This window comes from Ictidomys tridecemlineatus, chromosome 2 (genome assembly GCF_052094955.1).
Source record: "Ictidomys tridecemlineatus isolate mIctTri1 chromosome 2, mIctTri1.hap1, whole genome shotgun sequence".
Taxonomy (NCBI): domain Eukaryota; kingdom Metazoa; phylum Chordata; class Mammalia; order Rodentia; family Sciuridae; genus Ictidomys; species Ictidomys tridecemlineatus.
The window spans coordinates 217156218-217181132 of NC_135478.1; the positions used below are offsets into that span (position 1 = coordinate 217156218).

Genomic DNA, 24915 nt, shown 5'->3' on the forward strand with positions numbered 1-24915 from the left:
TTGTTTTTAGCATTAGCAATATTACCAGAAAAAATCAGAAAGACTCCCAAGGTGACTACTTGAAAGGACGACTTCCATTGGAATGTAGAAGCATTTTTTGAGTCCAGATTATGGGCAAAATTATGTTGATAATAATGAAATCAATACAAATATATCACCAAAATATGTGTGTGCACCCCAGGGTGTAACTGCTTTCTTTTTACAGCTCAGGATTTAGGGAAATGAGAACGGGTGTGAACTCGAAGCGTTTTTAACTTGGGTCCCCAATCTGTTTACTGTCAATCATATCAGGGTCCCCTGGGAGCTTGTTAAAATAAGAGGTGACTGGTTCCACACCAGAAACCCAGGTGTGGTAGGTCGGGGTGGGGCCAGGCATGGTTATTTTCTAAATGCTCCCCAGTAGATTTGGGCCACCCACTGGGCTGCCCACCACTGTCCTAGGTCAGTGTTTCTCAGAGTGTGTTGCAGTCCTGCTGCATCCAGAATCCGAGGGATGGTTTAAATACAGATTTCTGGGTCCCACCAGGCCTCATAGATCAGGTTTGGTGGGGAGCAGAGCTTCGACTTCATAGTTTATTATCTAGGTTACCTGTTAAAACTTTTTCTTTTGCGATAATTATAGAATCACAGGAAGTTGGAAATACATGCAGGGAAGGAGGGTCTGGGTACTTGTATTTGTGTGTGTGTGCGTGCGTTGTGCGCTGAGGTTCCAACCTGGGTGTTGTGCATGCCAAGCAAGCCCTCTACCACTGAGCCACAGCCACATGCTGTGTCCCTTTTCTCGGCTTCTCCCAGTGATAACCTCTTCCATAACTATAGCATATTACCAAACCAGAAGGTTGACATTGGTTCAATGCACAGAACTTATTCAGATTTTATTCAGGTTTATGTGTGCTCAAGTGTGTATGGGGGGGTAGGGTATCATGTATATTTGTAAGTGTCTGCTACTCTTCCGTGGTGCAAAGTCTTGACTACTATAGTTAAATCTTAGGATATGAAACACTGATTCCTCTCACTTCATTCTTCTTTTAAAAATTGACTTAGTTATTCTAAGTCTTTGGTTTTTCCATATAAATTGCTTGGAGTTAGGTATTGCATTAAACCTATTAGGCAACTTTTGGGAGAACTGACATGTCTTCCAATCCATAAGGATGGTAAGTGTCTCCATTTACATAGGTCTTCTTAGATTTCTTTCATCAATAGAGTTAATGTTTTCCACATGTTAATTGTTAGTATATAGACATACCATTGATTTTTTTTACATTGCTCTTGAATCCTGCAAACATTTTAATTTTTTTTAGTATTTTTATCTACAGACAATCAAACCAACTGAAAACAATTTTCTTCATTTCTTTTCAATCTATACACTTCCTATTTATTTTTCTTGCCTTATTATACTGGCTACTATGTACAAGAGTAATAGGAGTAGTAGACAGCCTTGCCTTGTTCCTGATCTTAGGAAAAGCATTTCACCGTTAAGTATGATGTTCATTTTAGGATTTTTATAAATGTTCCTTTATCAAGTTGAGGAAATTTCCCTTTATTCTTGAGAGATTCCATCATGTACAGGTGCTGAATTTTGTCAAATGACTTCTTCATGTTAACTGATATGATCACATATTTTATCTTTTTAAGGTTGTTAATATGGTGGATTATATTGAATGATTTTAAAATATTGAGCCAGTTTTGTATACCTAGTATAAATGCCACTTGTAGTATTTAATTCTTTATGCACATTGCTAGGTTTGCTTTGTTGAAGATTTTTGTGTCTAAGATGTGAGGGATTCTGGGCTGTGGTTTTGTTCTCTTTTCTTCTTTTTGGTACCGTCTTCATCTGGTTTTTGTATCAGGGAAATAATGTCTTCATGAATTGAATTGGGAAGTGTTCCCACCTCTTTTAACTTCTGGAAGAGATTATGTACAGTTATTGTTGTTGTTCTTTAAATATTTGGTAGAATTTTCCATTGAAACCATCTGGGCCTGGAGATGACTTTTTCAGGAAATTTAAAATTATGATTTCAATTTTCTTATGGTAATAGGATTATTCAGATTGTTTCATTCATCTTGGTTGGATTTTAGTAGTTTGTGGTTTTCAAGGAATTGGTTCATTTCCTCATTTTCAAAATCATCGTCTAAAGTTGTTTATTATGTTGCTTATTTTTTTGTTTTGTTGTGCTTGCAGAACTGGGGATTGAACCCAGAGTCTCACACGTGATAGGCAAGGGTCCTGTCCCTGAGCTACATCCCCAGTGAGTTTTTTTCTTTGTGTTAGTTTGTTGTTTGAGTCAGGGTCTCCTTAAGTTGCCCAAGTTGGCCTTGAACTTGTGATCCTCCTGCCTCAGTCTCCCAAATAGCTGGAATTACAGGTGTGCACCCCTCTATCTGGCTCCCTTGTCATTTTAATGACTGCAATATCTATGATGATAATATCTTTGGTTCCTGATATTAATGATTTGTGTCTTCTTTTTTTTTCATCTTTGTTAGTTTTGCTAAAAAGTTTTTTTTCATTTTATTGATTTTTCAAATAGTTGGCACTTTTGTTTCATTAATTTTTTATTGTTTTGTTTTCCACTTTATCGCCTTTGCCCTTATCATCATTATTTCCTTCTTTTTTGCAAGATTTAGGTTTTTTTTTCCTCTTATTTTGCCATTTTCTTGGGGTGGAAATATAGATAACTCATTTAAGATCTTTCCTGTTTTTTAAGGAAGCATTTAGTCCTATGAATTTCTCTCTTGTTTCTGCTTTAGCTTCAACCCATATTTTAATATGTTGTTATCTAATTATCATATTATAATTATAAATATAGTAATACATTTATTTTCTTTTGTTTACTCATTTTGTGTTTCACTTTTCTTGCCTTCTTGTGGGGTTTTTTTGAACATGATTTAACATGCTTTTTTTTTTTTACTTCTTAAAATTTTTTACGTCATTTTGCGTGGTTTTCCTAGTGGTTACATAGGTATGCATACATAACTCATCACAGTCTATGAATACGAATGCCTCACCACTTCAAGTGACCTTACTCCTTTGTGGTCCCTTTGCTCTTCTTACTCTTAAAATATAATTGTCCCAAGTATTCCCTCTAAGTACATTTATCCCATCAGATGGTGTTATAATTTTTGCTTCAGCCATCAAGTATATTTAAGAAACTCATGAGAAGTGGGACAGTCTAATAGTTTCTACGCAGTCCATGATTCTTTTCTTTCTGAAGTTCCATATTTTCTTCTGTTATCATTTCCCTTTCTGCCGTAAAACTTCGGTAGTCATTCTTGAAGGGTAGGTGGACCACTGACAAGTTCTCTCAGGTTCTTCATCTAGGAGTGATTTGATCTCAACTTCTTTCCTGAAAGATACATTCACAGATAGACGACTTGTGGTGGACAACTCTTTTCTTTCGGGACTTGGGAAATGTGCCACTTCCTTCTGGTCTCCATGGTTTCTCACAATAAATCTGCCATCCCCAGTTGTTCCCCATAGATGTCATTCTTTTGGCTTTCAAGACTCTTTGTTTCTTTCTTTTTGTTTTCAGAAGCTTAATTATAAAGTGTCTGGCCATGGATTTCGTCAGATTCACCCTATTCGAAGTTCACTCAGCTTCTTGAATCTGTAAATTTGTCTCTTGCCAGCTTGGGGTAATTTTCAACTAGGACTTCTTCAAAGTGAAGTGACTTTAGGCATATTATTTTAAGTTTGAGAAACTGCTCTGGAGTCGGTTTCATGGGTCCAGGAGCCCTTCAGATCATACACAAACTACTGCAAGGTGTTCGTTTCTCTTAGAAGGGTGTCTACAGCTTTCACTAGATTCTCGGAAGAGTCTATGACACTTGTAATAAGATTTGTAAAAGCACTGGCTTATGATCTTATCAGGTTATTTTCCTTTTCTTGGTTAAAACCAGTAAGAAACTAGTTGGTGTCCTTTCTTTCTTTGCACTGCATTTGTTGAAATCCTGTTGTCAAAAAGATTTTCCCAATAGTTTTGAAAAATATGGTCACTTGGGTGAATATTTTCTGAGTGTTCAATATGTGCCAGAGAAATATTTTTCTTCCCAGTCAGTGAGAGGGAAAAGAGATTAAAAAATTAACTTGCTTTGGGGTTGTGAAAAGTTCTGAGTAAGAATTCTAGAATAAACTTTCCCCTTTACAATCTGTTCCTGGGGCGGGAGTTGTGACTGGGTGGTAGAGCCCTTGCCTAGCACAGGTGAGGCAGTGGCTTTGATCTTCAGCACCACGTAAAAATAAATAAATAAAGTAAAGAAATAAAATCTGTTCCTCACTGCTCTGAGCTGGATACACCAGTGATCAAGTCACCACCCTGAAAGCACAACACTGTGCACGAGAATGTACCTTACACAGTGGTCCCTTGTCCTCAGTCTGCTTTGCTTTACACACCTGGCCATCGGGCACTCACAGTGCTCCCCAGGCAGCCTGGCCCTGGCCAGGTGCTCAAGCTGCCTGCTCTGCCCCCACACTCCCTCCTCCTCTGTCACCCACCTTCTGGAACTAACTCCTGCTCACCTCCAGAACATGGGTTGGGAGCCACACCCTGGAAGCCTTCTCGCTCTCCTCTACCAGCACTGCTAAGTATTCCTCCATTGTCAGAAGTCACACTGGAGGCTGATTGCCTGACTGTCCCTCCCATCAGACGCTGAGACCCCTGAAGCCCTTGACCAGGCCTCGGTTGCTCGGTGGCTCCTGGACTTTCTTAAGTGTGAGACACGGACGTGAGCACGGCCTCCTCCGTCAGAGCTCCCCACCAGCTGTCTGCGGGCGCTCCTTCTCCATCTCTTCCTGAATGTCATAAGTGTCTGTTGAGCCTCTCCACAGACAGGCATGGAAACCAGATGTTGGGCCCTCCCCCAGAGCTTCATCTCTCCAGAATTCTCACAAGCATCTGTTTATTCATTTGCTTTAGACTGTTTTCAAGAATCAGTGTAAAGGTTACTGGTCTTTGACAGAATGCCCACCTCCCCAGTTTTGGAACATGCACATGACCTTGACCTCTGCCACTTTCCTCCTTGGTCTTCCTAGTGGATCTTATGGATGAATGTTTTATTATTGCATTTACATTTACAGATCTGCCTTTCCTAATTAGAAGCTCCTGGAGGCAGGGACCCTCCAGGGACTGGTACAAGGTGGCTTCCCCAAAATATCGGTGGGAAGAAATTGATGTCAGGCCGTCAGAGCTTCACTGGTGCTGGCAATTGGAGCAAGCCTTTCCTCGTCTTTCCCACGCCTTCACTTCTACTTACTTTCATCCTTTCCCCTGAGCCACCACGGATTCTTTTGGGGAAAGAGAAGTGGGTAGATTAAGGCCACACGTTTTAATGTGATTTTTTTTTCCCCTTGCAGGTACTATCTTGGCCGTCGGATGTATATTGTTATGTCCAAGCCAGACATGATCCGGCAGGTGTTGGTTGAGAACTTCAGTAACTTTTCCAACAGAGCGGTATGTCGTCTTCTCTCTGCATGTAGATGGATGAGGGACTGATTCATTGTGAGATGCAAGAACTGCACAGTCAGTCGATCTAATAGGGATACTGTGCGCCTCTTACAGGGCTTAGGTAAACACCTCCCCAGGGAACTACAAAGGGATGCATGGGACTGCGACAAAAATGGTGGCATTTACATTTGTGAACCTCTTCCAGAAAGCCAAAGCTTGAGAGGAGTTGAGGCTAAGAACAATGCTAAAGCAGGGGAGTTTCCTAAAGCTGGGTCGGAGGCTAGGGGAATCCACGGGGCACAGGGCAAGTCATCTTGGAACTCTGAGCAAGGCTAATAATGTCAGCAGGAAAGCAGAATGCCGCAGGTTTTATGTTCATATCTTTTCTAGAAGGCATAAAAGTATTAAGGCCAGAAAGGGAAGGCACACACACTGATAGGGAAATTTGTCCCCAAGTAGGAGGAGGAGCCTGTAAGGGAGCCCTTCCTATTAGTTCAAGTCTCCAACCTACTAAAGGATGTACTGCCTCTCCCCCTGCCTTTTTTTTAATCTTTGATGAAAAAAAAAAATCTCACAAAATGGCAGAGGTGACAGAAAATGACAGAGGTGAGTGCTATCCATATTTTCTCAAAATGGAGAGAGAGAAATTCTAGCAGGAATTCCCTTTAGACTTTTTTTTGGACCAGGGATTGAACCCAAGGGCACTTAACCTCTGAGTCACATCCCCAGCCATTTTTATGTTTTATTTTGAGACAGGGTCTCAGATTGCTTACAGCCTCTCTAAGTTGCCGAGGCTGGCTTCAAACCTGTGATCCTCCTGCCTCAGCCTCCTGAGCTGCTAGGATTACAGGCTGTACCCTGTAGACTTTGCATAGATATTTTAGCAGGAATTCCCTCTAGACTTTTTCATAGCAATTTTGCTTTCATAGAAAAAGTCTAAAGTGAATTAACAAACAGATGCTTGTGAGAATTCAAACAATTCCGTGCCAATCTTTATTTCGGGGGGGGAGTGGGGGATGTCAAACTAACTCTCATTTTCCATGGATAGTAGGTAATGTGCATATTCCGTTCTTTTGTTGATTTATTTGGCCACGGGCCAGGCACTGTCTAGGTGCTGATTGTAAAGAGAGAGAAGACCAAGTCTTGCCTTCAAAGAGCTCAGTTTAGTGAGGGAGGCAGACCAGCAGAGACCAGCACAGGCCAGCAGGGCAAGGCCTCCTGCAGTGGAAATTCAGGGCCATCCAGGCTGCCAACAGGGGAAAGCTTGTGGATGTGAGATCCCTGGGCCTGCATCTTAAAGGAACTATCCACAGCATTCCTGCATTCTGTAGTAGTAGGGCTATCAGAGTAGTTTTTTGGTCTTCACAAAATTTATGAGATTGGTGCAATTATCATCTCCATTTCACAGACAGGAAAACCAAGGTTCAGAGAGGTTAAATGACCAACCCAGGTCACATGACTACCTGGGGGAACAGCAGAGATTTGCGTAGCATCACCCAAGGCAAGTCCAGAACTCTCTTTTACTGCACGATTACAATGGCTGGCTCGGGTGACATTTCTGGATGTCAAGGTTTAAGGGAATAACTGGTCCCTCACCCAAAATTATGCTCATCCCCAGAGCATCATGCCCAATGCCAGACACCACATGGCCACTGGAAGGAGGTGACTGCCTGGCCTTCTGTCCCCGTCATCTCCGAAGGGCCAAAGAAATCGCAGAGGTTTAACTGCTTCTGGTTTCTCTTGCCCAACACAGTCATCATCCCGCTGCTCGGAGACTCCTGAAGGCCTTTGTCTGCTGGGGTCTTACAGGCTGAGTCCTGGTTCAGCGTAGATCGCTGCTCCAGCAGCTCAGCAAGGGGTGCTGATTGGAGAAGCCAGGGGAGCCGAGCGTCAGAGCTCCTGGGCCACCACGTCCCATCCGAGCAGGCGGTGAAGGTGCCCAGGAGCCTGCCATGATTCCTGAGCCCACCCGAGCCCTGAGCAGGGAGATGGATGTGGCAGCTGTGTGTTTCCATATGGCTTCAAGTGACAGCCAGTCTGTCCCCAGGGCACAAGATCCTGAGAACAGACCTGGAAGAGGGCCCCCTCTAGGAGCAGACAAATTCAACCCATGTGTTTGGGCTGAGGATACCTTTGGCCTTGGTCAGGTTCCCCTCCAAACCACTGGCAGCCCTCCCTAATTTCTTCCACCCCCAGACTGAAGTGTGTTGGTCTTGACCCCAAACTCCAGAGTAGGGTTCTAATTTCCTTCCTCTTCCACTCATCCCAGGATTAAGCCTTCAGCATGAAGTCCAAGTCCCCCAGACAAGATTTAAGGGCCCCTGGAACTTAGATCCATTCTATGTGCTCCAACCTAATCTCCCACTTCTCCCCAGGACAAGCTGTCGCTCCCTCAGGCGGGCACCCTCCATTCTCTCCCTAGCCTGGATCTCATGCTGACAGCCCCATGGCATGGGAGACAGCGGAACAATAGGCTTCATGCTCAATAGCCCTGTGAGCTTGAGCAGACTTCTTCACTTCATTACACCACTTGTTCCTCCTGTGGGAAATGGGGGGTAATGCCAAACGGGATCATGCAGGTAAGCTTGTGGGCAGCGCTGGGCAGGCAAGACAAGCAATCATGGTGCATGAGTTGCTTTTAGCAAGAAAAACTCCACCTCCTTCACACCCATCCGAACTCTAGCCAGTTTTCAAGGCTCCCTTCAGATTCTGCCTCCTCCAAGAAGCCTTCCCTGCCTCCATCTACATTCTCTCTTTCCTTGCCCCGGAATCACAGGCTCCCGCTTATCTGCACCATTCATCTTTGCAATAGATCCCACTGAGCCTTCTGCTATTTATAGTAAAGGAAGGTGAAGCTTTCGCCCTAACTTGATCTTTAGTCCTTGAAGGCCAGGAAGCATATCTTGGACTTCTTTTCTGGACTCCGTGGCCCAAACACATAAGGACTATTCAGCACCCAATATATTTTTGTGCAAACTAAATTAAGCCTCCACCAACATGACAACCTCCCCAGAAGAATGAAGCAGTACCTGAACCTGGAGATTCCACACGCACTTCTCCATCAAGGGCATTCACAAACACATTGGAAAAAGAAAAAAGGGGGGAAAAAGACCCATCAAAGACCCATTGTGGATTAGATCTCCAGGAAACCCTAGTGTTTATCATTTTCCATCTGGGACCCCACCCACTTATCTTTATCTTTGTTTACGATCTTTAAGCCAATTCCATATTCATGATAAAACAACCCTTAGTGACTCAATTTTTTAAAAACAGTCGTTAGAGTGGGATTTTCTCACAGGTTTTTGAAAGTCAAATTAAACTGGGTTCTGTGGTTCCCTCTTATCCATATGCTTATTTATCTGCTCAAAGAACTCAAGGAGATTAGTGAGGCGTGATTTCTCCTTCCTGACACCCGGCTGCCTTCTCCCTAATAAGGCATGTTTACTTAAGTGTTGAGCGACTCGGCCTTATTAGACATTCGCTCAGTAAACATTAAACGCTTGCTCTATGTGAGCCTCCACCAAACGGTCCCCTGTGATACAGAAATACTTCGGCATATTAGTTTGATGCTAAGTGAAAAGGAACTTAAATAACGCAGAGTTTCATCTTCCAACAGTGAGAGCTCATCTCTGCTCCCAGATCCAGGCTTGAGTTATGTGCATCCCTGGGCAGCCTGGCAGAGAATGGCGGCCATGCGCCAAGCTGGGTTCAGCTGAAATTTGATGTGAGCTGTGAGCACCCCGCCCCCCCCAGGGACCCTTGGAGCACAGAGGAGGAGTGACTAGAGGGAAACCCAAGTCAGCATCGGGCACATATTTGAATTCCAAAATCATTGAATGAAATATTCTTTTTCAAACCCCAGAACACTGAGCAGAGCAGAGTAGGACCCCGGGTGGCACTTGTCACGTCTGAGTTTGCAGTCCCACATTTTCCCAGGCACTTGTGGCACCTTCCATCTTGCCCCTTCTCCCCTATCGGTGCCCTCAGGCTTCCTGAAACTGTGGGTCCAACCGCAGTTAATCATTAAACCCAAGTCCATCTTCTACATCATGAGGGTATTTTTGTTGTTATTGTTATTTTTGTTTAAATATCTGTGGAAACTGGAACAGGGTCCATGCGACTCAGCAGAAACTACTATAACCAGTAGCAGCGCACCCGATTCTTGGCCTCCCATCAAGGCCTGGAGTTGGGGAAGCGTGGGAAGGATGATAAGGGGTAGGCTGTCTTTAGCCCATTTTCATTCTATTTGGATGGGGGAGGGGGACAGGAGGCGATGTACCTGTCCAGTCTTGAGACCCGCTGCCTTGGAGCTATGAGCTCTGAACCAAAATGGCGGCACAGAGAATGGATCAGCTGCTTAGATGGGAATGGAGATGGAAGGAGAGGGTGGTTGTATGTGTGTGTGGAGGGGTGGGTGAGTACAAGCCCTCAGGTCCTTATCCTTAACAGAGGTCACTTCTTCAGGCTTGGATCAGGCTACTCACAAGCATTACATCTAAAGCCACGTGATGAGTTGGGTGAGTGGCTTTATCCAGAGCCATAAGCACCCAGGGGCCTGGATGCCCTCCGTTTAGCCTGTCAAAGGCCTGCTTCATCCCCTCACCACATGACTGAGCATGAGTCAAAATCTAAGCATGAGTCACTTTGGAACCACAGCCCCCTTGGCCTTGGCAAAGATGGCTAAAGTTAGCAGGCAAATGAGTCACTGGAGACCTGGTTACCCTGTGCACCTGCAGCAACACCCTGGTCCAGAGAAGCACAGGGGCTTCATCAATAAGGAAAAGTCCCTTTAGAGCTATGGGTGGACCAGACCCACCCGGGCTGGGGCCTCAGGGACCTGCCTGCTGGCATCTGCCGAGAAGAGACGAGACATCAGCAGATTTGCTGAAAAATTGCCCCTTTTAACTTGTCCCTGTGCCTATAACTGGCACCATCTAGAGTTCCTGTTCCCCTTTCCTTTAACTGAAACAGTGAGTAAGTGAAGACGTGCAGATGTTCAGACATGTGCTGTAAGCTTTAGGAGGTGAGAAGGTTGTTGCGTACGATCTAGGGAAGCTCTGGGAACTCCAAGTAAATCTGGGAAGCTTTTTGGATGCTGTGTTTTTTGAGAAAGGTCAACTCAGGCTCCAGGTCTGCAGCTCTAAGTGAGGCAGGAGCCTGGAAGCTCTACCAGTCGGCAGAGAGCCGGGAAACGGAACTGCCACTTGCCTAACTGACACCTCCGTCTCTCTCTTTTTTTGGACTGGGGATTAAATCTGGGGCCATACACTTGCTGGGCAAGCACTCTGCCACTGGGATACATCCTCATCCCTTTTAAAATGTTTTTATTTTGAGGCCGTCTTACCAGGGTGGCCTTGAACTTGGGTCCTCCTACCTCAGCCTCCTGAGCATCTGGGATTGCAGGTGTGCCACCTCCCTTTGAGGAAGATCTCTCTGATGCACAGGAAACTCTCCAGCCTGAGCAGGAAGCTTCTGGTCCCAGGATGGGTTGCCCACTGCAAGTCCCAAATGTCAGCCACAATGGCTTGCCTGTCCCCTGCCCGTGGGCCTCCTCCTTCACCTGCTTTGCTCATGGCTGAATGCGGTTAGTCCTGGAGAAGTCAGATCCATGGGATTGCATTTGATCTGTAAAACACACTGAGCTGCGAGTTTTGAACATGATAGGGGGGTCTGAACTTGAACGGGCTTGAAAGGAACCGAGTGCCTTGTGAAGCCTTGGGCTCGCAGGAATGAATAGTGCTAAGTGGCATGGATTGTGAATGTTCAGGTGTTCTTCTCTCTGCCTGGCAGAACTTTTTTCTTAATTTAAAAATCTTGTTGAAAATGATTTCATATTTTTATGTCTTACTAGGCTCTTGGTTCAGCGGGAAGTCAACTTTACATTTTTTTAAAAAGAAATAAGTAAAATCTTGTTCTTACATTTATGTCTTCGTGCCTTCACTTGCAGTGGCAGAAGTAGAAATAAGTGTGTACACCTGGAGATTAATATCTAGAGTTTTGGGGTGAGAATAGTAAATAAGCCACAGAAGCAATACTGGTCTCAAAGTGGTTGTGTTCCTGAACATTCCATGAATGTCAAGTCACTGGGACAGTAAGTCCCCTCCCTCCCTCTTCCCTGCCCAGTCTCCTTTATGTAACATTCCTTTTCTTTCCATTTGCTCTTCTTCTAACCCTGGGCCCAGCAATATGGTGAAAAGCCTTGAAAGGAATTAAATCAGATTCCACATTTTCTACCTATGATTAGCCATGTGACCTTCAACCGGTCCTTCAACCTCTCTGAGCCTCAATTTCCTCCTGTGTAAAACATGAGTATTAGGCTAGCGACTCACTGAGGTCAGTTTGGTCCCTGATCACGTGGCATGTGGCAGTCAGAACTTACAGGTCACCAGGGTTTCCCCGGCATCCCAGGGAGCCATATAAAGCTTCAAATGCAGAGCCAAGCGCCCCCTGCCTCCCCCCAGGGAATGTCTTTCCAGCCGAGCATGACAGATGTCCCATCAGGGACACCCTTACCCTTCTCTGACACTGCTCTGGCAAGGAACTCTACTAAAATCTGTTGAAGAGTTTCAGCAGAAGAGTTCATGAGCTCCTGACTCCCACCCCCCCCTCGCTGTCAGAGTGGATCTCATGGAAAGGCAGGGTGTACGGTTTCCTAGAACCTACTTGGAACTCTCAGGAAGGGCTGCCGTAGTCTGTCCTGCGCCTTCCATCGGCCGGAACCACCTTGGCAGATGGAGCATGAGCTTGATTTTTACCTGCCACGTGCCCGGCCCCTTGAGCTGTGGACACACCTCACAGCTGACTCAGTGGCTGCTCTTTTGGGTCCCAGTTGAAAGCAGGGAAAAGGAAGGTTATGTAATTTCTGGGACCATTTCCTATGGGCACGGAGAATGAATGAAAATGATCCACTGTGAGAGCAGAGGGAAACCTTGACTGTTTTTATTTTTAGTATTTCCTTCTTAAATGTTTGCATCATTTTTAGTAAAAGGAACATCTTTGTTATTTCAAAGCACCAAAATATAAGCGCTACTTGATTCCATCTTTGTACCGCCAGGTAGTAACCGTCGTAAATTGAAAATAGCCTCAAGCATAGAATTTAGGATAATTCAAGTGACGTATCATTCTGAGATTTAATTGATCATAATCTAGTGAGGGGCAGTGCCAGATGTTTCCCACACCTGGTGAGGAGGAGGCAGGCTATTCAGTGGCTTCATGGGTGTGCAGGGCTGTGTGGGAATCAGAAAGGACATCAGGAACAGTGGAGCACAGAGTTTTGGAGATCATGCATCCTATCTGATATTAACACGTCTGCAGCTGAATTGACAAACTTAACAATGAATGAGTTGGGAACATTTACCAGTGTCACAGTGTCCCTTGCTCTGCTTTCCTGGTACCCTCAGTTCTATGTGCCATTGGAGACCTGTCCTCCACCCTGTCAATGCATCCTGGGGGTCATTCATGTTTCAAGGGAAGGTTCTTGCGTGTTTCAGACACTAGGAAACTGTTTCCGGCTACAGCTCCATGATGCATGTTGCCCCTTGATCCTTGGCCAGGATAATACACATCCTGAGTTAGAGCAGAACTGCAGCGACGCATCTTGTAGCACTCTGGGAAGAGTCTGTGGGTCTTGTGCAGCTGTGCCAAGCCAGCTGAGGGGCACCAGGTTAGCCCATAAACACCCAGAAGTGATCTTCGTGCAAGCATGGTATGCAAGGTATGGGTTTTCCTTAATAATTTGCTCCTCCGGACTTTCTGACTCTTCAAAGTTGAAAGTTTATCCTTGGCTGGCCTAATAAGAAAATAGGGATCTTAATTGAAAGGACAAACATGTTTATCTGTCCAAGGGGATCTTAGTAGTTGAGCCACAAGCCACAACTAAGCTGTTTGTCAGGATACGGATAGAATCAGAATCACCCAAGAGTTCATGCCATAAGGTAAAAAGCACTCGGTGAGCTGTAATATTGACAAGTGTTGGCCATAAACCACCCCATTCCCTGCAAATGAACTGTGAGTTTCCATTCTCTGTCTTGAGCCCTACTGTGGGCCAGCCTCTGGAGATAGTAGGACTCCATAAACGTTCACAGCTTGATAACAGATACTATTCAGAGCTGAACTGGCAAACCACCAAACATAAAATGCAGCAACCCAGCTCAAGGCTGCCTTGGAGATGTCACGGGTTCCCGAGGCCTTGGCGAGCCCCTGTTGAAAGTGGCAGCTGTCCAGCTGTGGCCATGATTGCCAGGGAGCACCAGAAGCTGTGGTCCAGGGTTTCGGTTGTGAAGCTCACCCATGTCTTCTAAACGTTCGTCTTTCTAAATGTCCAGGGCATGGCAATTTGGATCAGAGCAGGTGAGGACAGAGGGGTCCTTTTGCTGGGGCTTTCTGTTCCCTCCCACTGCCAGCTCTAACTCCACCCCTGTCAACAGAGGGAAAGACCTGGTGATCACTGTCACCTCCCTCACCACCCCGCCCCCACTCCCAGGGACTTTGCATTCCCTCTGTTCTTCTTCCCTTTCCTTTTAAAATGCATCCCTGTCTGAAAACCATCCTCTAGACCATGTGGTCTAATCCTATCACACACCACCATAGGACGCCCTTCCTGAGACCAGGCGCTGTCCTGTTAGTGCAGTAGGCAGGGCTTCCTCTGTCCCCAGCATGGATATCCCAACACAGCCCAGCCAACCAGCTTGTGGTCAGTTGAGGTTCCCAGATCTTTTTAATGTGAGTTATTGTAAGGCCTGAAGCCTTCTAGTTACGTCTATTCATCTTGCTGGTGTTCATCCAGCATTCAAGTCCGTCCAAAGGAAAGGTTTATGATTTGGTATTTTTAAAAATTGAGATCACCTCCAAACCCAATGCACTTTGCGTAGGCAGCACTCACGTGACTACAACTCACATCAAGACACAGAGTATCTTCTGTGCTCCAATTTTGTTTTCCAAGAAAGTGTAGAAATAAAACAGAACTTGTACTCAACAATCTTATTAATCTCAATATTAATTATAATATTTACTTGTGTTAGTTCTCGGGTCTTCCATGTTATATAATCAAGTCATCTATAATAACTAGCTTTATTTCCTCCATTCCAATTTTTACATACTTCTTGTCTTTTTCTTGCCTTCTTACATGTCTATTATGTCAACTAGAAGTGTGATAAGGGACCCACTTGTCTTGCTTCCAAACTCGAGGGTGTTTCCCTATTGAGTGTGATGTTAGCTGGAATTTGTTTTGTGAATATCATTCATCAGGTTGGGAAAGTTCACTTATATTCATAATCCACCAAGAGTCATTATCGTGGATAGGTGTTGAATTTTAGCAACTATCTTTTCTGCATCTGTTGAGATTATGTTTTCTCTTTTACTATTAATGCAGCTAGTTGCACTGATTGCTTTTCAAAAGTTGCATTCGTGAAATGCGTCCCACGGGATCTGGATGAATGACTGACTCTTAAAGGATCACTGGATTACATAAGCTAATATTTTCTTTAAAATTTTCGCATCTATGTTCATGAGAAACATTGACCTATAGTTTTTCATTTTAATAAGCTTTTGTCAGATTTTGGAATCAGCTTATCTGGCTTCTGGGAAGGTTCAGTCTCATGTTAAATTGTGATCCAGGGAGTGTTAATCTTCCAGCTGTGGTTTCTGCAAATCAGAAGTTTACTATGAAAATAACAAATAAAATATTTGATTGGACTGAGCTACGTGTAGAAGCCTGGGGTTCTCTATTTGTTTCCAGACTGATAGTTTTATTTGTCTTTGGTTGTTCTACCAGCCCTGAAACCGCCCAAAGGAGTTATTTACCCACCCATTATTTCTCCTCCTTCTCCATAAGAATGTCCTTGGAACTCATAAAATGTTTTCTTTCCCACATCTATAGATCTGTCGCTCCATGAAAGAAAAAAGAATGAGGTTACTTTGGCACTACTTGCTGCTAGTGAACTCGCACTGACTCCTAAAAACCACTTTTTAAAAATAATCTTTGGAAAATGAGAGCGAGATGCTCTTTGTACGGGGCTTGGCAGTGAGGTCCGGGCCACGGGGCTTCCCTCCGAGGTGTCTCCTGAGACGTTTCATAATGTAAATAGGAGGCAGCAGGCAGAGGAGGAAGGGGCCAGAGGGATGGAGAACTCGAGGTACAGAGCAAAGAGCTTGTAAGGAGACACAGACCCTAGGGAGAAGAGAGTGTGGTCGAGGTACCAACAGAACTACAGGAAGCCGTCTCAGACCTGCACGCCAGGACGGCCCTGAACTCTTCCAGTGTCAGAACTCAACCTTGCCATTGCTCAAAACCCCTGGTCCCCGATGACTCCCATTGTTCCCCCACCCCACGCCCAACCCATTAGGAAATCCTGCCTTCTGAAGCTTGCCAAATCTAACCGCTTCCCCCCATCCACAGCCAGAACCCTGGGCTGAGCCGTCCACGTGCTCCTCTGAATGGCTCGACCCACCTCCATCCTGGGTCCCCACAGACTATTCTCAACATCAAAGCAGAGTGAATCCTTAAAATACAAGTCAACTCAAGATACAGCTCTGTTCAGAACTCTGCTCTGCCTCCTGTGTCATCCAGACTAGAGTAAAATTTCTACCTGGGCCCCAAGGCCCTCCACACACAGCCCTGTGACCTCTCCACCCCCGTCTCTCCACCCTAGCTCACGGCTCCTTGAGTTCTGTAAGTATGCCTTAGTATCTTTGCCATGATGGCCCCCTGCCTGGAGCTGGACTTCCCTCTACCCAGCTCCTTATATCACTGGCTCAAATCCCACCTCCTGCAAGAGCCCAGTCCTGACCCTTTGATTTAATGCCACACCTGACCCTTCCAGTTACTTCTTCTGTATCCGTCTGCCTTTTCCCACTAGAATTAGTAAGGACAAAAAGCTTCATCATGTTCACAAATGTATCCTAAGTGCCTATGTCAGGGCCTGGCTCTCAATAAATATTTCAGTGAGAAGCCTCACCATCATCCTGAGAGGTGGGCACATTATCATCTCCAAGTTACAGACTGGGAAACTGAGGCCCAGAAAGGTCAGTTTTAAAGGTCACCCAGAGCCAAGACTTGAACCCAGGGGTCTGAATCTAGGTCTGTGGTTACTTCTGCCTTATCCTGCTCAAGTCTGGGGTAGAAAGTACAGCCTGGGCTTCCAGAAAGCTCCATACCGTCTCCAGACTATTACTATAAAACACTGAGTCTGCATTGTGCTTGGAGAGGGTGAGGAATTGGCAAGAGCAGGCCAGGTCTTATAAATCCATTTAGGGAATTTGCACAAGAAGATGGTACCAGGGTAGATTTGTATTTTTGTCTTTTAACTGAGTCATTAAAATTTTGCATAACAACAGGGCACCATGTGATACTGGGTACATGTATACACTATCTAATGTGTAAACCAGGTTCAAAAGGTCTGTTTCCTCCAACATTTATCATGTCTCCACAGTAGAAGTATTCACTAGCCTTTCTTCTATTTTTTTGAGATACACAGTCCATAATGGTTATCTAAGTTCACCCAACCATGCAATGGCACCCCAGAGCTTCTTGCTCCTAACCAGCACCAGCTGATCAACCTCTCCCATCTCTACCTCCCCATCTCCTCCCCCAGCTGCCTGAAACCACCATTCTACTCTCAGCTTCCATGAGATCAACTTTCCTGTTCTAGAGAGATCCCACTACAGCTGGACATGGTGGCAAGTGCCTGTTTGGAGGCTGAGGCAGGAGGATCACAAGTTCAAAGCTGGCCTCCACAACTTAGCGAGACCCTAAACAATTTAGTGACACCCTGTCTCAAAAAAAAATAGATAGATAGATAGATGATAGATAGATAGATAGATAGATAGATAGATAGATAGATAGATAGATAGATAGATAGATAGATAAAAGGAGTACTCCCCCTACAATGTGGAGAGTGGAAGGGTGGGATCTGGCAGGGAAATCAGGGGCTCAGGTAATGGTGACCTCAGCCAGGGCAGTGGTTGCGGGGATGGAGGCAGCTGCCCAGCAGAGATTTCCGAGCTGTGACTGATGGGATTTTAGTTGGGAGGAGATGACTCATGGTTGTGTGGTCTGGGTTGAAATGGGTCTTTCAAACATTTCAACCATGACTTATTAGAAGAACCGCATCTCCCATGTTGATGCAGAATAACAGAAAACACACACACACACACACACACAAACACGTATGTTACACGTGCTCAATGATAAAATACAGACCCTTACTTTGTAAAGTTCTCTTCTCCCACCCCAGTCCTGGGAACTGAGCTTCATGCTAGGCGAGCGCTCTACCACAGAGCCACACTCCTAGTCCTGTAGTTTCTCGTCTATTTCTTGTTTCTTTCTTTTCACCACCCACTACACTGATCTCATGACAGATTCTGCCTTAGAGAGAGATTGGAGACACCTTCGCTGAGACTGGAACACACCAGCTCAGGCTGTCAGGTGGGGTCTAGAAAGCCCTGTGTCCCCAGATCTCTTTTCCCAAGACCCAGAGTCCCCTTTCGGCCCAGCACTCAGTCCTGTCCTGTCAAACTCCCCAGTCTGCTCCTCACTCCTGCAGGGAAAGTTCTGGTACCTTTCAAGGTATTGCTTAGCACATATAGAGACAGGGCTTGGCAGATTGAGGGAAGGGTCGTCTCCCAGGTACAGAGTTTCAGATTTGCAAGATGAAAAGAATTCTGTAAACAGATAGTGGTGACGGCTGCACAAAAATGTGAATGCACTTTATCTACTAAACTGCACACTAAGAAATGGTTAAGACAGGAAATTCTGTGTTATGTATATTTTGCCACAGTTTTTTTTTCTTTTTGCTGTACTATGGGTTGAACCCAGGGGTGCTCTACCACAGAGCTATACCCCCAGCACTTTTTATTTTTCTATTTCGATACACAGTCTCACTAAATAGTTGGCCTTGAACTTGCGATTCTCCTGCCTCAGCCTCCTGAGTTTCTGGGATGACAGGTGTGCACCACCACATGAGGCACGACTTTAAAAACCTATGTGTAAACTAACTCTTTAAAATGTCTGGTGTGTTGTTCTGGAGATGAAGTCTGTGGGTGGAAGAGTTCTGGATGACTTAGATCCAACCCCTCCAAAGCTCAAACTTCCCGCGTGGTGTCCATGAGTGGTGCATGGCCCTGGTGGCACAAGGCAGGCTTGGGGCCTCAGCTTCCAGGGTTCCTCCTCAGACAGCCTTGCTGGCCCTGCTCCCCCATACCCTCTTTCCTTCATAATGTCCTCTTTCTCCTAAGCTGTGGTATCTATTTCTTGGTTTATGAGCTTTCTCTCTACTTCTCCACTAGACCAACCTCCCCACAAGGCCAAAGCAATGACTTTTGGATTCAGCTCTGTCTACGCAGCTTCTAGAAACGGGTCTGAGTTTGCTAGAGGCCAGAACAGACTTCCACACACTGGGAGACTCACACAACAGACTTTCATTTCCTCACCATTCTGGAGGCTGGAAGTCTGAGAGCAGGGTGAAAAATTCTGGCTTTTGAGTAGTGGGACAGTTCTCTAGATGAGCTATCAACCTCCCAAGTCCCTGCCAGCTTCCACTAGTAAACCCGATTCTGCCCCTCGGGGTCACCCAGCAACCCAAACACACGTGTGAGTGCATGAGCGTGTGTACACACACACACACATACTCACACACTCTACATTATCTAATGTCCTCTTGCCATCTGAGAGCCTTTTTGAAATGACTAAATTGCTGGTCTCCTTCTTCCAGTCTGACATCTAGAAATGAAGCATTACAATAATCGCTGCCCCCAGACTTTGCCATCAAAAAATGGGGGGTTCTGAAAGAGCCTCTAGGCCAGGAGGGAGCGGTGGCTGGCGAGGGAGGTGTCTAAGGGGCGTGATGACATATCACACAGAGGCTGAGATTTGTCCTTCAGGTGCAAGATAAAAAATAGCACGGATCCAATCCCCAGGTGTTAAGGACGGATCCAAATCCAATCAATCTTGACTCTTATCTCTAATTTATTCTGTCTCTTCAGAGCCACACAAACCCCCATCCGCCTTCCTCCTAGTGAAATGTCTTCTCCGTGTGGCAGGAGGGGGCTTTGCCACTCTATAAATACACAGAATGTCTGATTTCCTCCTTTGACTCTGGAACCTAAACAAACAGATTAGGTTCCAAAAATTCCATAAAACCATAATTTAGTGGCCACAGCCCTCCTAAAGAATTTCATTCTAAATATAGAGAGGTATTCCTCGGCAGAAAAATATCCAGCTCCTTGGTTCTAATATATAATTAAATCCTCTAGATACTTTGCAGTTATGTTTTATGGCTTATTTTGAGTGTTCATATTTTATCAGAAAATTATAATTTTCCTCTAAATAGGAGTTTTTACAAGGCTTTTGAATTATGATGGCTGGCTTCATGTTTCAACTATAATTAAAACAGTGGAAAGAAATAGCGGAACCGTACAGCACCACGTGGTCCTGCAGAGGGCTGGGGCCTGCATTTCAAACCCTGCAGTCCCTGCGCTGGGGACACTCCAGCCAAGTGTGGGGCAGCTGGCTTTAGCAAGGAATGAAGGGCCTGGGAGAAGGAAGGAGGAGTCCCCAGGCCCCTTGGCAGGCTTGGGGCCTCCGCTCCCAGGGTTCCTCCTCAGAGAGCCTTGCTGGCCCTGCCCCCCCACACCCTCTTGCCTTCATAGTGTCCTTGCTCCTGAGCTGGGATAATATCTGTTGGCTGGTTTATGAGCTTTCTCTCTACTTCTCCACTAGACCAACCTCCCCACAAGGCCAAAGCCATGTCTTTGGATTCAGCTCTGTCTACACACCTTCTGGAAGCTCGTCCGAGTTTGCTAGAGGCCAGAACAGACTCCCACAGACAGACTGGGGGACTCCCACAGACGCTCATTTCCTCACCATTCTGGAGGCTGGACGTCTGAGAGCAGGGTGTGGGCAGGGTTGGTGTCATCAGTGACGTCTCCCCTCGACTTGGGGACGGCCATCTTCTCCCTGTGCCCTCCACCTCTTCCCTCTGCGCATGACCATGTCCTGATTTTCTCTTCTTATAAGGATCTTATATTGGGTTAGGACCCCACCCGAATTATTTTACTTCAGCTGCCTTTTTTAAAGGCCCTATGTCCAAACCCAGTCTCGTTCTAACGTTCTGGGGATTAGGGCTTCAGTAGGTGAAGTTTTTATGTGGGGGACACAACTCAGTCTATAACACATTAGGCATTCAGCGGATATTTGTTGATTGAGGAGATAAATGAATGAATGACGGAACAGACACACTGCGGCAGACATGTTTCTGGAGGGCCCTCCTTCCTCCCCTCCCCTCTTCCCTCATCCATTCCTCAAGGATCCAGACACATGAGTCTGTCCACTCTGGGTCCAACTGACACAGCCCACAAAATCCTTTTCCACGAAGCTCAGACATGAACCTCAATCCGACACATCTCCAGGAAGACCACCACGTCTAACCTCAGAGGACCTCCTCAGCAGAGAGCAGCAGGACACAGGGGCCACTGAGCTACTTCTAGGGTGATGACCACACTGTGACAGGGCAGATCTGGGCCAGCAGACCTTGCCACCCGCTCCCCCTGGGCCTCAGCTGTGGATCATCGTCCACAAGCACTTAGAGTTGTCTTCCGAATCCTTGCAAGGGAAACCTCCTGGTCACTGATGAATTGTAACCAGCGTATTGACCGTGAACTTGTATTGCCTCCAAGGTGGCCTTGACTCCCTGGGTCCTAACCCTCTGCTTGTGGCTTTCCAACAGGCCACGGGGTTGGAGCCCAAGTTGGTAGCCAACAGCATTCTGTTCTTACGTGACAAAAGATGGGAAGAGATCAGAGGCGTCCTGACTCCTGCTTTCAGTCCTGCCAAGCTGAACGAGGTAAGACACAGGAAATGCCCCTCTTCCCCTGAGGAATGAGCTTCTCCCTCCCAATAGTAGAGAGCCCGATCAGGTTGCATCACCGGCCCAGGTGGCACATCCAAATGCCCTACTCACTGTGGCCTTCACGCCCCTCTTTCATGAGAAAGCTCAGGATACTGTGCTATGCGTCTTCCATCTCCCCAGCCGCCGTAAATCCATCAGTGAACAGTGAATGCCAGGGCGTTCTGGCTCTGTCCCAGACGTTGCCGGATGCCTTCAGGAGAAAACTGGACCAGTGCTTCTCATACTCCCATGGACAATGGATCCTGGGGGGAGCCTGTTAACATGCAGATTCTGCTTCAGGAGGTCTGGGGTGAGGTCCTAGTGTGTGGCTTCAAACAGCCCAATCCCCCAATGAACAGCAAGCACATTGCACAGAGCAAGGAAGTAGACAACAGCCTGAGTCAAAGGCAGGTGCTGAATCACATCGTAGGGAGGTGAGGGCTGTGGATTCTGGGGGAGGAGGATGGAGAAGTTTCCTGGCAGAACTCTAGGTGGGCAGCCATGCCAGGGTAACCTTCAAGGCCAAGACAGAGGGACAAGTGGACTCCACTCGGTGCTCCAGCACTTTAGCGCCCTGGGTGCTCTCCTTTCCCAGCCCAGTGCTGCTCTTCCCTACCAGCTGTGCAGCCAAAGGCCCGGGTCTGCACGAACCATCAGGCAACTCATTATCGCCTGCTCCTGGTCCTGGGATTTTTGTCTGAGCCTGATGGATTGCTGGTCTGACTTTGGTGTCTGTTGTTGTGAATTCTGCATTAACTCAAGAGTGAGAACTCGGACCCTTTTGATGTGGGGTGGCGATTGGGCTTCCCCAGGTCTGGGGCAGCTCCAAAGCAAGTGACCTTCCACAGTTTGGGTGGCTGTTCTAGAACATTGGGGTTGGAGTAGCCTGTCTTCAGTTTAACACATTAAAGCTCCTCTTAGCTCAGTCTGAAGATGCTCAGCCACAGGGCCCTGAATTCCTATGAATCTGAAATCTTCCCAGAGAGACAGGGTTCCCCGCTTCCTCGTATGCAATTAAACACACTCAGGAACTAGTGAGCCTGACAGTTTTCAATGAAGTTGGGTTTTTTTTTGTAGGGGGTGGGTATCAGGGATTGAACTCAGGGGCACTCCACCCCTGAGTCACAACCCCCGCCCTATTTTTTTTTTTTTAAAGAGAGAGAGAGAGAGAGAGAGAGAGAGAGAGAGAGAGAGAGAGAGAATTTTTAATATTTATTTTTTAGTTTTCAGCAGCCACAACATCTTCGTTGTTATGTGGTACTGAGGATCGAACCCGGGCCGCACGCATGCCAGGCGAGTGCGCTACTGCTTGAGCCACATCCTCAGCACCCCCCCCATTTTGTATTTTATATTTTATTTAGAGGCAGGGTCTCACTGAGTTGCTTAGGGCCTCACTAAATTGTTGAGCCTGGCTTTGAACTCTCAATCCTCCTGCTTCAGCCTCCTGAGCTGCTGGGATTACAGGCGTTAATCATGAAGATTCGGTTTGCATTTTCATGATCAGCCTCTGCTGCTTGGGGGCAGAACATGAGCCATTTGTCCCACTAGCTCGCACTCACCACTCCAAGGGATCCCACGTTTATGGACACACTGCTGCTCACGATATCCCTGTGAGGTGGATACTACTGTCCTTGCCATCCCTGTTTTACCCAGGAGGAGACGAGGCATGGACAGAGCCAGTGCTCTGATCACACAGCTGGTGAGTGGCAGAGCCAGGGCTAGAATCACATCGCTTCCGTGTGGCTGCCTCTCTGACCTAGGGGGGTTGAAGCCCCTCTGACTGTCCCAGGGGGCAGTCTGCAGAGAGAGGCAGTGGAGTCCTTGGGCTTGTGGGAGCTGAGGGATCACAGCCTGCTTCTCCCTTTCCAGCCTAGGTTTGGAGCTGACTGAGGTATAGAAACAGGTTTCAGGCAGAGAAATCAAATGCCCTTCTTCCCTACTCACCTTAACTGAGTGAATGCAGCCTCCTATGATCTGGTGGGTTTGCGGATCCTTCTTCCAGAATGGGTCCACTGTACCGATACCCGTGTGGGGGTGGGGGAGCCCGGGCCCACACGTGCTCAGTTCCTTCTTCCCAGGCTCAATTGGATAAGAGGATACAGCAAGGAACAGCCATCCTGGGCCACGGGGGCCCATTGCGGTCACCTGGGGAGCTTGGAAGCCCACTGTGGCCCAGGTCCCCCTCCTAGATATTCAGATTGGATTGGTTGGGTTGGAGAGGCAGCCCAGGCTCCAGGAGCTTTTCCGGCTCTCAGGTGAGGCTAATAGAGAATCAGCACCAAGCAACGCCATCACTAGAGACTTCCCACGAGACGAGAGGAGGGGAAGGAACTTATGCGTTCACTGGGGCGATTGATCCTGCTCCACATTTATCTCTTATCGATTGAGGTCCCATGGAAGAATTTATTTGAAGGAAGGGACTGTTTTTTTTTTTTTTTAAATGACCACTGTTCCACACCACCTGTATCAAATCCCACCACTAAAACCATGAGGGCACGGAAAGGTGGGGTGGGGGAGGGTGACCTAGGACTGACAGCAGCAGCATGAAGTCTCATCCGTCTTCATTCGTCAATAAGCAATGACTTCACAGCACTATAGATGTTCCTCATTGTGTTAAAAAGAAGCTGATAGAGGGTATGAGGGAGAGAGGGAGAGAGGGGGGCGGGGGGAGAGGGGGAGAGGGGGAGAGGGGGAGGGGGGAGAGGGGGAGAGGGGGAGGGGGAGAGGGGGAGAGGGGGGGAGAGAGAGGAAATAAGTTAGTTCAGGGGGAAAACGTCTCTCATCTTGAGCTCTGATTCGTTGATGAAGGAGTCTGCTGGGGTCTAGATTTCCTTAGCACCTTACAGGAAAAACTCCAGAAAATGACCCACTGCCATTGCCCAAACCAGTCCAGTGCTCCTGCTTCTGAAAGCCAAAACATCTGCTGGTTCAGAAATCAAGTCCCCAGCGCCTGAATCCGTGGCAGAAGGGAAAGTTCCTCTGATCTGTTCACAGCACTAAGATGCCGGGCTGCGGAGGTGGAGGGCAGAGCCAAGCGACTCCCCACACAGCACCCCCGGGGGCTGCCTCACATAACCCCAGTCCACCTGAAGCTCCACTGAAAGTCGTTTTTCTGCCCCGGAGAGTTCGATGCAGGCCCTTGGGTTTCTATGGAAAGAATCCCACCCCCGGGTGGCCGAGTCAACTTCCCCCACCCCCCAGACGCTGGGCCTGGTGAGTGCTTCCGGAGGCCTCTCAGGACACCCGGGGAGGAGAGCTTAGCCTAGTGGACCTGGAGCTCAGGGGAGGAAGGCAGGAAAGACGATCACCCGAAACAGACACAGTGAGGCCACCCAGGAAGTGCATCCTGTAAGTGACAAGGGCTCTGAGAAGATCTATATTTAAGGGAGGAGCAGAGGAGAAACCTGCCAGGGACATTCAGGAAGAACAGACTGAAATGGAAGCCAGGAGGACACGAAGGGGAGAGCATCTTCAGCCAGGGGTCATCAAAGGTGTCCCCTGTGCTCACACAGGAGGAAACACAGAATGCAAAAGGGTGACAGAGGTGGGGATTTGGAGGTGTGTGAGCCACGCGTGCACTTCGTGTCCAT

At 46.8% G+C, this 24915-nt stretch overlaps 1 protein-coding gene across 3 annotated transcripts in view; it reads left to right on the plus strand.

The window, feature by feature from the left end:
- The window catches only part of Tbxas1 (thromboxane A synthase 1), a 154780-nt gene that overhangs the window by 56970 nt on the left and 72895 nt on the right, over positions 1-24915 (plus strand). For 2 of the 3 annotated variants that reach the window (XM_078040635.1, XM_005332430.4), the window contains exons 4-5: positions 5351-5447; positions 21164-21280. In XM_078040635.1, the coding sequence (XP_077896761.1) occupies positions 5351-5447; positions 21164-21280 (214 nt within the window). Of the gene's footprint in view, positions 1-5350; positions 5448-13660; positions 13791-21163; positions 21281-24915 lie in introns of those variants that run through there. The other variant, XM_078040636.1, reaches the window with a different exon arrangement.